Below are 12,049 nucleotides of genomic sequence, written 5' to 3' on the forward strand. Positions count from 1 at the left end.
AAGGTGTGTTGGAAGGGATTTAAGAAAACTGGTTTAGTAGTGCTGAACATAACCAGGTGTCTGAGCATTGGTGGGAAGTGTCAGAGGATCAGCCAGGATTGTGTGTGGGCATAAGGAGACAGACTGACAGGAACAGATTTATCATCAAGGAGTGGGGATTTGTGTTTAAGGATGAGGATATCCAGAGGCAATATCTTAGTTCGTAGAGTCTCCGCAAAAAAAAACAGACAGAGCTGAGGCAGGGATTTTGCCAACACATGTATTAAGTAGTTGCTCATGTATACTAGACTAAATGTGGTTGAACAGCAGTGTGCTTGGAACCGTGCCTTGTATCACATGATGTTTTTTCTTACCGTTATAATATCCCTGAGCAAACTTCAGCTTTATCTTCTTGGCTAGAAACCTGCGCAGTAAATAACGGCGGCTGTGATCGTACGTGTAAAGATACATCAACGGGAGTTCACTGCAGCTGTCCTGTTGGATTCATGCTCCAGTTTGATGGGAAGACATGTAAAGGTGATTTCTATTACCTGCCCCCATTGTCTGTCCCCCCCCAGCTCGTGGACACGTGTACAAGCAGCTCGCTGTAAGGTATTCATCTCCAAATGAACGTAATCCAGTGTCCAGAGGAAAGCCAGTATGTGTAATCCAGCCTAAGAAAGGACTACGGCCAGGGGCAGAGGCACAGTTTCCATCGCATCAGGTGCATCGTGTGCGAAGAATCTCTGCGGCTCTGCCCTCCCCCTCACCACTTCCACCCCCACATCAAGATGGCCTCATTTTTTATGGATCAGGGTTGGTAGGAGATAATACAGGTCTGTGGTAAAGTAGAGGTCAGTACTGGGAGAGGACGGCGTGTAGGTTCTTATAGGCATACAGTCCAATAGTCTGCTACTTTACCCGTAGTCAGCTGGGTATTAGAGAAGTTTGTGAGTAAATATCAGTGTGTACACAGGGATATGTGAGTAGAATTATTTATACTGCTCCAAGTGGCTCTAAAGAGAGAACTGGAAAGGAGCAAAGGGACATTTATGTTGTATATTAGAATACATTTCGCAGTAATTAGATGTTAAGACTGTTCTCCAAGGCAAAAATGATGGAATCCTCATGCCTGAGTCAATTAATATTAGATAAAGAACTCATTCTAATATTAGCATGAAAAGGACAGGGTAGCTCAGGAAGTCTCCTCTGTCAGACTTCTGCAGGGCTTAGGAAGAGGAAATGGAGAGAATGTTTAGAAAGCTAAAGCCTGTTAGAGAGCATTTAAGTCAAAGTGTTTCCAAACAGAACTTAGGGAAACGGTCTTTTGTGAATACGTGTACCCAAAGGTAACTGACAACAATATGTTAAATGAAAACAAGTAACACTGTTGTGGGGCTGAATGGGCCACATCATTTTTAAGAGCTGGATCTGATCTTCCTTGAAATTTGTAGTAGTCTCACTAGATTTTGTTTCTGGGCTTCTCTAACCAATTGGACGTGACTGTTTTCTGGATCTGGCAGTGGAAGTATGTTGAATGTACTGTGTTGATTTGTTCATACACTTTTTTTTTGTTGTTACAGATATTGATGAATGCCAATCCAATAACGGAGGCTGTGATCATTTCTGTAAAAACACTGTTGGCAGTTTTGATTGCAGCTGCAGAAAAGGATTTAAATTATTAACAGATGAGAAGTCTTGTCAAGGTATGTGCGCTGGAGAGGCAATAGAAGTAGAACAAATCAGCGTGGCTTGGACATCTACTACAATGATGAAGTGATAATGGACTCCAGAATAATTTCCATGTCTCAGTTTCATTTTTTTTTTTCTTTCTGAAACAGCTGTTGAGTTAATACAGTTGGCTTGATACTATTCTAGGAGGTATGTTTGACGGCACAGTGAACTCTTATCTGGAAGCAACAGAGACAGCGTCATATTAAAATGCTCTTTATGAGGATAATGCTTCCCCCCTCTATTAATGATCGTAAAATAATTTACAGGGAAAAATAGACAATATCTCTCTGTCCATCTTACTGACTAGTTCACCATCGTGGTGAAATTATTTTTTCTTAATGGGACATTTAGATGCCACGAGTTCATTAATTAAAGAAATAGATGATGTAACATGTGATCTATGAAATTATAGGCCTGTACTCAGACATTCCCTAAAACGTCGTGGAGTGTTTAATTTTTAGGATGACAGGGATTTCTCCTGTGGGACTTACAAAGCATATTTGCTTTTCTGTATAATAGTTTATACGTATAGTTAGCAATCATGTTTAAGCTGCTTAAATACATTAAAAATGTAAAGATCAAAATGGTCTGCAGTTTTGGAAAAGCCACAGTATGAAACAATGTAAAGTCAATCAGCCAGCTGGGGAGGTGAATAATTGAGTTTCCTAGACAACCAGCTGACATTAATGATGAATTTCAGAAAGCTGAACGGACCAACAGATAATAACTTTCACCTAGGTTATCCTTTTTAAATCAAAGAAGGACAAATATTTATATGGAACAAAGTTACTGTAAAACCGTAAGATTTTCAAGATAGTTTGTTGGGGTTTTTTTATGGAATCTGTTTATGAATGTATTTTAAAGATTTGAATCTCCCTTTTGTCCCTGTCACTTCCGTTACCACTTTTGAAGCAATTTAGGGAAAGTATCTTGAAGCATGCCAAAGCCCAAGAAAAAAGAATGGTGTAATATGTCAGTGATGTTGATGTGAACTTTTTTGTATCTTGCAACATTCTTACATGGCATGCATGGTGTACTAGCGCAGAAGTTTTAGGTGCTTTTGATGGTGTGACAAACATTCAGGCCCCCAAAGTGATGGGAACGTTACCATTTTACCATTCAATTCGCTGAGGTCGTGATTAGGCGATTATACTAACTGTGCTTTACAAAGAAGATGTGTGCAAAGTGATTGTGATGCCAAGGAAAACTGTCACGGGAGAAAACAGATATCTCGGCAGCTTTTAGAGACAGACGTTGAAGTCTAAATGTACAGCATAATGGAAAAATTCCCCAAATTATTCCAGTCATCTGTCTTCAGGTGTACCTCGGAGAACATGGTGATTTTCAGCAGACTTAAATCAGACACTGCATATTCATATAGAGTTAAAAATGTGCCCTTTGCTTTCATTTAGGGGGAAAACCCTTCAAAAATACTTTCTTTTGTAAATCTATTTCTGCAGACCTTATGTAGACTTTTCTTAAGGAAATAAGAGTATTGTCAGCACTTTTTCTGCCATAGAAGAGATGTAATATATTTTAAACATAATTGTTAAAAATGTAGCAGCAGTTTCCGCGTTTGTCAGCAAAAAGCTTGTTTGGTGTACTAATTGTTCTTTTAAAAGTTGTCATTTCATCATGTTACATTATTTGCTTTGAAAGAATTTGCTTAGCGTACATAAATCTGCACAGCTCTGCCTCCAACTTTGTTACCTCATCAGTGCTCCCTTGTCAAGCTGAAGGATACTGATGTGTCCCTTTAAAACTTGCAGACATTGATGAATGCTCGTTTGAACGGACGTGTGACCACAAGTGCATCAATCATCCGGGCACCTTTGAGTGTACTTGTAACAAAGGGTACGCTCTCTATGGCTTCACGCATTGTGGAGGTGAGTTATAAAAAGACACGACAGGCCGTGCAGATGGAGCGCTGTTGCCACAGGTCTAATTCGTGTCTGTGCAAGACGCACATCTGTGTATATGCAATAGGCATATACAGTAATTTTTACTCCTTGCCATGATAAGGAGACACAGCAAAAGTAGAAACTAATCCTGTTCGCTTCTGTCTTTGCGCAAATGATTTTTCCCTTCCCACTCTGCATCCAGAAAGCACCTGTGACTATTAGAACAAACTGATGTGTTTTGCACCTGGATATTAAAGCCGTAATTTTATAGATTTTTCACAAGTCTCAGTGACTTCAATGAAAACTTAGTGGAATAGGCCTTAAAGAACAGGAAGCTCTGGATGATTTAGAAAATTACGGTTTTGCAGGTTGCCTTTGTGCATGTGTCAGATCCTTACGTGATGTAGATTGGAATTTAGCTGATGTAGTACCACTGATTCCCATTGGCCAAGATTAATACTCATAAATCTTTTACATCATTCCTACAATAAAAGTTCAAGGAAAGAGAGAAAGATTTTCACAGAACCTCAATGTGTGTCCAGTGTGAATATTTCTGTGACAAATTCCCGGAATTAACATGAGGAAACATGAATAACTGGACACTAAATGGAATTAAACCTGTTTTATATAAGCTCTAAGCAAGACCTTACTGATTCCATATGCTTGCTTAATTCTGAGTAAGACCTATTTATTTCTGAGGCGGAATGAGAACACTTGAACTTGGAGGTAGCAATACAGAGGTCTCTGTGTGTCTGATCTGTTCTAACCTCTGCCTCTGTAAAGTCTGCAAAGATTACAGGGCTTCAACATCAATGTTTTTTATCCTGATGAACAGGGAAACCTGTTTGGGTGGGGAGTAACGCTGTTCGTGTGTTCTGCTTGCTGAAAGAAGTCTGTTCTCAAGATTTCCTCTGCATTAATTCCATTTCTTTCGGCCACCAATGAGGGAAAGGAGCTGTAATGTCGCTGTTGGCTGCTAGTTGTCCTCTTCGTATCATATTCCTGTGTAGAAGATGTTAATCCTTATACCATAGTAAGTCCTTAATTTACTGGCAATCATAGGCTGTGTCAAAGCAAAGCTGGTAGGGATACTGAGTATATATATGGAAGAAGCCAATAAGCGCTGGAGATAAAAGGTTGCCATTGCATGCAGCATCCTAACAACAGGTCAATGAAAACCAAAGATTTGGTCTGATTTTGTGGTATCTTAGGCAGCAGTACCAATTTAAGGTGTTCCCTTCTTGCTCCGTTATTCCTTTGCTGCTTGTTCCTACCGCTGTTGTCTCAGTTCTGTTAGTAGCGTGTTTTTCCCCTGTAATCAGCTCAGTTTTGTAATCTGTTTCACAGTGTTTTCTACCAAATTGTTACTTGTCTAGAGGTTGGGGGAACAAGTGGTTGGGGAGAGCAGTGACAAGAACTTGTTATTACCATTGAGAAGAGTATATGTAGAAGTGGGTACCCTAAGTTGTACAAACTTTCTGGGACTCGCAAGAGATTTCTTGGTGGCAGCTTTCTAGGTTTGTGTATAATTGCCATAAAGCTCCTGGAGACAACCGAAGCAGTCATCAGGGTGGATCTAAGCAGCAGGATGCAGAATTTTGCATTTCCCTTTGTTGAAATTCATGAGATTCCTGTCGGCCCATTTCTCCAGCCACTCAAGGTCCCTCTGAATAGTGACACAACCATCTGGTGTATCAGCCACTCCTCCCAGTTTTGTATCATCTACGAACTTGCTGAGGGTGAACTCTTGTCCCATCATCCAGGTTTAATGAAGAGGATAAATAGTATTGGCCCCAGTATTGACCCCTGGGACACACCACTGTGAATGGTATATTCTGCATCAGCAAGCAAGTTTGCACCAAAGGCAGTATGTTGCGTTGTCAGTAGTTTCTCCTCCTATTGGCATTTATTGGGCAGAGCAAGGCCCCAAAATTGGATAATTGGCCAAAAGGAACAATGGTGATACAATGGTGCTATTTGTCCCCATGGAGTCCAGCAGTGTGTTCCACAGCAGTTGTATCTATCTGACCACTTTGGAGGATTGATCTGTATGAATCCTGTCCATGTCATCTGTCTTTATTCCAAATTAAAAATATTAATTAACCAGACACAGTGCAATGCAGACTTGATTTGGTCTCCTTTTCTTTGAGTTAATTTGTTATCGTATTGCTGAGGCTGGATATGTTTTTGATTATGTGGTTTAAGGACATACATAACATCTCCCCTCCAGCAACATTTGATCTATTTTGACATTTATCAAAGGATTACCATGAAAACAAAACTGTTTCAAGGTGGGTGTCCAGAAAGCATTCCTAAAATCTTCTCCAAACCCTACTAAGCAGTATTTGTGTATGTGTTTACCTAGTGGAGTTGCAGTACAGAACTTTGGCGAGGGTAACTTTTAAAAAGTATTTTTGCCTTTCCTCTCCAGATATTAATGAATGTAGCGTCAACAATGGTGGTTGCCAACAGCTGTGTGTGAACACACCGGGAGACTATGAATGCCTGTGTCACTCTAACTACAAATTACACTGGAATAAAAAGGATTGTGTTGGTAAGGTGCCTAGTAAATAAGTTTCTACTCCTGATGTGTCTGATGGCCATGTGGTTATAGTCAAATCTGAAAATATTGATCTGTCCAGTTCGGTGGTATGAGTCATCGTTCCCAGTATTCTGCATTATTTTTCAGTCAGGCAGGATGGTACTGATGTTGAAACTGGTAAAAACAAGTAAAAAAAACCCCAACCCCAAAAACAGGAGATACTTTGAGGGATTTTGATGCTTTCTTTCCTGTGCTTTTATCTAGCTCATTCTTCTATCTCCTTTTGTTTCCCTGCATGAGAAGGTTTGCTGATGATAGCTTTACCTAAAAGGAAATTACTTCGGTTGTGTGATCCTCCAGTGTTTTTATTTTGCTTTAATTTTCTGTCTAAACAGCATATTAATTGCATTGGTGCTGTCAGGTACCAGCTACAAAAGCAACTGCATGCCGATTTATTAGGAGGGTGTACATAGATGTTTTACTTCTCTTGTGAGCATTTGCTTTATCCTATTTAGAGATAAAGGGTCCCTTGCCTGATAATATGTCATCCAAGGTATTGCTGCACTGCATTAAGAGTGGTGGGAGCGATAGATGCTTCTTAAGCTGCTCTTCGGATGTCCAGGTATTTTCTGGTAAGTCAAAACCGACAAAACCAAGTATATGATTCTGTAGAGAGCGTAAGAGTAGCAAACCTCCTCGTGGAAGTCCCAAGAAGTAGACAATCAACAGGGACCTTTCCTCTTTCACTACAGATAAAGGGCTATATCCCTGCCAGTGTCCCAGGAAAGCCCCCCTTTCCTTGTCTTTTATAACCACTCTACCCTCAGATTCCCTTCTCATGACAACTGTCTTTTTGAAGCTGGGGAGGACAGGGCAGAATTCTCCGTGCTCCCTGGGCCATTCCTTAATTGGCCCTGAGAGCCGCTGCTGAATGGGGCGAAGGCATTCCAGCCCTGCGTGGGGTCTGAGATTTTGCCTGCGCAGCCCCTCCGCCCCACAGGACACAGCACGCAGACTCCACCAGCGCTTACGGGACGGACAGATGCTGATTTCCTTCCAGAACCCTTTAAATTGCTTAGGAAGGGACAAGCTCTAATGTGGAGTATTTTATGAACAAAGTTGTTGAAAAAGGTGAAGATGATGGTGCCGATCAACAAATGAAAAATGTCTTTTATGCTGCAGGAGTCTAGTCTGTGCACAGCGCCTGTGTCTTTACTGTCTGTCTGTATGGTCTGTCTGTTAGGAACACAAGATGCCTACACCCTCACCTGTGGCAGGTCATCTCAGCTTAAGAAAAAGCAGCAACATACAAACGCATCCAGCTGTCTGGGTAATCACTAGATTTACTATTGCATGATTTCATTGATTTCTTTTAGTAGATAACTGTGAAATAAGGGTGTTTCTGTTGACTTTCTATTTTCCCTCTCCATTATACTCCTCTGTTTTTTCTTCTTCTTCTTCCTTGTGATTGCAGTTCGTGCTTACAGCAGGAGATTCCCTTTGTACTGCTTCATCAGCATCACTCAAACTAAAACTTAAAAATAAGGCAAGAGAAAAAGATCAGTAGTGCAGTAAACAGCTAGGCCGGGAGTGAGACGCCTCTCTTTAGACATCCGAACTGGACAGTCCTGACAACCTATAATATGTTCAGGTTGAGCTGTTCAACAGTAAAGTTTAGAAAGCATTTAAAGCTAAACAGATAAGAGATGCTATTTTATAACAGACATAAACTACTTTCTGAACTGGTTTGGAGTATCTCCTTTGATTTCAGCGAACCTTTATTTGATTTACCCATTAGCAGATCTGGATTTGATCATCTTTTTTTATTTTTATTTAAATAAAATCTGTCGCACTTTGTTCCAATTGTAGTTGCAAACCGGCTTCACAGCAGGAGAAAGCTGGCATGTCTTTAATTTTTTTCTGTGATGACCTCTTTTTCACTTTATATCGGCATATTTTTGATGTCATCATTATGATGTAATGTTAGGGTTATCTAAATTTTGTATTCCTTTTTTAAAATAACATGTCATTGTTTCTTCCTGAAGATACTTCATCCATCAAGATAAGCATAACCTTTAAATTAAATGAAGGAAAATGTAGTTTGAAAAAGACTGAGATGTTTCAAGAAGGTCTGGAACAGATGATACCAGGTATGAATATAAAAATACAGGTAAGCAGGTTAGAGTCATAGCTTAGGGGTTATCAAGTGCTTTCCAGACGTGAAGTACACCATAAGCAAAGCATAAAGGACTGCAAATTTTCTGCTCTTCACTGACCTCGGGAATCATACTCCTTCCCAGCCATGATTCTTGGAATAGTTACTTGAGATCACAGGACTTGCCTGTGACAACCTTCGTCTTGCCAGGAAAGCCCTTCTCCTTTTTCGTTTGTACTACTACTAGTAAATTCTCAGTAAAATCAACCATACTTTTCATTCTTTTGATTTCTTCCTTTCCTTTCTCTCTCTATCCCTTCCTTCTGTTCTTCCCTTTCCCACCTGCTCCTTACTGTCTGACGCCTCAGTGAAGTATCTCCTGGCCTTTTATGCTGACTCTGTTGCCAAAGGGTTATTCCTCTTTTCTCTTGTCTACCTTTTATACTGCAGCAGCCCCAGATGGACACAGTGAGGTCAGCTCTTCCATCTGTTCCAAGGCAGAAAGCATAGTCTGGGAGTTTACAGTTAGCAGAAAATGAGGGGGGAAAAAAAAGGGAGATCAGGGAAGAAGTCGCTAAAAAATATGATGAATTGGCATGTCAGTTTGTTTGTCCTTAGAAGAGTAACAGAAAATGACAGAAACTACACAAGATGCTCAGTGAAGAGTTACATACTCCAGAACCAAAGGTTATTCCATGTGTTTTCTTTAACTAAATCTTATTTCCCCATTGAAACCTTGAAAATAGTCTCTGAATGTCCTGTGTACACAGTCACTACTTAATTTTAACACCATTACAAGCTAACACGTTTTTCACGTGCTTCATACAAGTGCAAAATTCTTCAGTCGAGTAGCCTGCCTGGTGCAGGCAGTGTCATGGTTTTAAGATGCTTTGCGTAGTGCAAAGGCAGTTCGTTAGAACCGGCTAGCCAAACCCAGGGGAAGCGGGCTGAAAGCTGCATCCTGGCAGTGAGTTGTGCCTCAGACCCACTGCGGTGCCAGAGTCTCAGCCCGGCAGTACACCTGTCTGTAGGTGCACTGGTTCTATGTGCGGGTGCATCGGTTGAGAAACTGGCCAGACTGTTTGGTTACTGGCATGTGGAGTTGATCGTTTGCTCCCCTTCAACTCTTCATGACAACCTATGCACAGAGTGCTAGTGAACGTTCAATAACGTAGCCAGCCAAGCTTTTGCTTCCTTTAATTTCGTTCATACAGAGAGACATAATTCAGTAATGGAGAGCTTCCACTATGTAAACCTAACATGCAGTTCTGGCAAGAAAGTTCATGGAGCCCTCAGTAGACTGCCAGCGAATAGAGAAATTTTTATCACTGCGGACTTTGAGCTTGAAACAAGCCGAAAGGAGGTGACAGGTTGGTTGGAAAATAGTCCAAGGTGCGGTTTGAAGCTTCTTGCTGTTTGCTCCTTAATTTCTGTATTTTTCACTTCTGTCTGTATGCAAAATGATAATAAAAAGTATCTCCTGTTTTGAAAATGAATTTTACTGCTTTAAAGAGAGTGAGGGATGGGGATAGTTTCAAAGATCAAAGAGCTGCCCATAGATTAAAGTCTTGTGCTCTGATTAATTTTCTTTTAGCCTGGTGGTGTAGTCCTTAATGATTTCAGACTTGTCCATAGAAGTTGCTTTTTCATTGGTTGGTCTTTTGAATTGGGTGGATTTTTGTGCATGGTCACTTATAGCTGCTTTCACCCTTGATGCTTCTCAGACACCTGTGATGTGCGCTGTGCTCGGAAAAAGACTGAAAAGAGGTTCCGTAAAACCATTCGAACCTTACGGAAGACGGTCAACAGGGACCAGTTCCGTGTTCGTGTCTCTGGCATGGACCACGAAGTGGCCAGAAAGTCTCTCAAGCTTTCAGAGCCGCAGCAGTCTTGTGGTGTAGGACAGATGCATGTTGGTAACAGATGTGGTAAGTAAGTGTAAACTAGGAACAAGCCATCATGTGTGTGTTACTGTTTTGCTCAGGTCTAGTGATCTTGGGGGGATCATGGGATGCTTCTCCAGGAGAGAGGAGGCCTGTGTGTAAAGAAGTAGGGGTTACTGTTTGTGCTACTGAGATGTGCCCCTCTATGTATTTATTATTGGCAATTGCTGTGTTACGGAGTAGAATAAGGGCTCAGTGCTTTGTGCTTCGTTACAGTTGGTGCACAGCCTACAGTAAGCTCGAAGGTAAAAAACCATGGAAGTAGTATCAGGCACCAATGGCCTTGACATCACCAGTATTATTTTTAAGACTACATTTAATATCCGGTGTAACACTGTGTTTCTGAACTTGTGAGAATTTCATCTCTCCCTTGTTCCAAAGAAAAGGCTGAGCAGAATTTGATACACATTCTCTTTGCTGATTAAGCTCCGATTCCCAGAGAATCTTCATGACAGAGTTATAAATCCATGGAAAATAGGGGCTTTATAAGCTAGTACTGAGAAAAACCTTAATTATCGTGACACTGGAGGGCACCGCCATAATGCAGCCCGTAATAAGTGCTTCCAAAGCACAAAAGTTAAGGAGAGGGGTCAGATGTTATTTTAACAGGGGCCTAACAACCATGACGGCTAATTCAGGCTGCATAGGGTAGGCAGCATGTAGGTGGTTTTGTGAATCAGCAAGCCTTTAAAATGCGTGTCAAATTTAATTAATACGTCTTCCAGCAGCAACCTATTTGGCCTCAGAATAGATTTTCCAATCTAGTTTTGCTAACTCTGAAAAAATTTGGATTCATAGAGTAGAAAAATGAATTAGTGTTGTTTAAAACATCTGTGCAAGCAAGCAGACTAGCGAATTAGTCAGGAATTCTCTTGGAAAAAGCTGTAAGTTTGTTGGTTTTTTTTTTTTTCTTTTGGTAATGTAATAAGTCTGAAAAACTTTGGAAACTTCCACCAGGATGAGTTTACATGGATGTTTTCAAGCTGTTGTGTTGGATGCTGGAGGAAGGCTTTGAAAAACTCTCAGTGCATTGTACAAAGCACAGTATGGTTTTCCAGATGACAATGGCTTGAAAAAATCCCAGTGAGTAATCTGAAAACACTGCAGGTAGAGAAGGGAATGTGAGTTACAGTTGGGAATTTGAACAACAAAGAAGCAAATTTATTTTTTTTTAGGTAGCTGCAGAACCATTTTAATTTCTCATTACAAGTGAGAATCTTAATGGTATTTCTGTGCTAGTTCAGAGAGAAGGGGAGCTTTTGGAGAGTGCCTGGAAAACTCTTTGGTATGGTGAGCACAAATAGCCTGTCCGTGGTTAAAACAGAGACACTGAGCACATGAAGACAAATGTTTTGAAGAACAGCTTGTAGAAGTCAAGTCTCTTGTGCCTGCTCTGGACACCTTAAGAGGTACTGCTCTGAGCAGTGAACAAGCAACACCTGATTCCCTGTGAGGCTCATGCCTAAGAAGGTGGAATCACCAACTGAATCTTCCTTTCTTCAGCTGAAGTATCCATATCCTTGTGTAGATCTGCTGTGATCAAACAGGAGATGGAACTTGCACCAGCCTTTTCCTTGCGTGGATGCTAAGAAGGTCTCTCCTCCACTTTCACATTCCCCATTTATTTACATTAAATGCACAGAAACTTAGTGTCTTTGAAACCTCTCTGCATCCTTTGTGAAATTGCTGGAAGTTGGACAGAAAGTTCCGTAGTTGCTGAGGGGATATAAAAGTGCGCACAGAGGCAGTGTTGTTACATACGCCTCATTTCCTTAGAAAAAGCTGATTGTCCCAG

At 40.8% G+C, this 12,049-nt stretch overlaps 1 protein-coding gene across 3 annotated transcripts in view; it reads left to right on the forward strand.

Moving 5' to 3' along the window:
- Positions 1 to 12,049, forward strand: part of SCUBE2 (signal peptide, CUB domain and EGF like domain containing 2) — a 43,307-nt gene that overhangs the window by 15,068 nt on the left and 16,190 nt on the right. For 2 of the 3 annotated variants that reach the window (XM_063332412.1, XM_063332410.1), the window contains 9 exons: positions 400 to 516; positions 1,563 to 1,685; positions 3,483 to 3,599; positions 6,046 to 6,168; positions 6,672 to 6,788; positions 7,400 to 7,486; positions 8,202 to 8,306; positions 9,526 to 9,681; positions 10,036 to 10,239. In XM_063332412.1, the coding sequence (XP_063188482.1) occupies positions 400 to 516; positions 1,563 to 1,685; positions 3,483 to 3,599; positions 6,046 to 6,168; positions 6,672 to 6,788; positions 7,400 to 7,486; positions 8,202 to 8,306; positions 9,526 to 9,681; positions 10,036 to 10,239 (1,149 nt within the window). The remainder of the gene's footprint in view (positions 1 to 399; positions 517 to 1,562; positions 1,686 to 3,482; positions 3,600 to 6,045; positions 6,169 to 6,671; positions 6,789 to 7,399; positions 7,487 to 8,201; positions 8,307 to 9,525; positions 9,682 to 10,035; positions 10,240 to 12,049) is intronic. The other variant, XM_063332411.1, reaches the window with a different exon arrangement.

The sequence above is a fragment of the Chroicocephalus ridibundus genome, chromosome 4 (genome assembly GCF_963924245.1).
Source record: "Chroicocephalus ridibundus chromosome 4, bChrRid1.1, whole genome shotgun sequence".
NCBI lineage: Eukaryota > Metazoa > Chordata > Aves > Charadriiformes > Laridae > Chroicocephalus > Chroicocephalus ridibundus.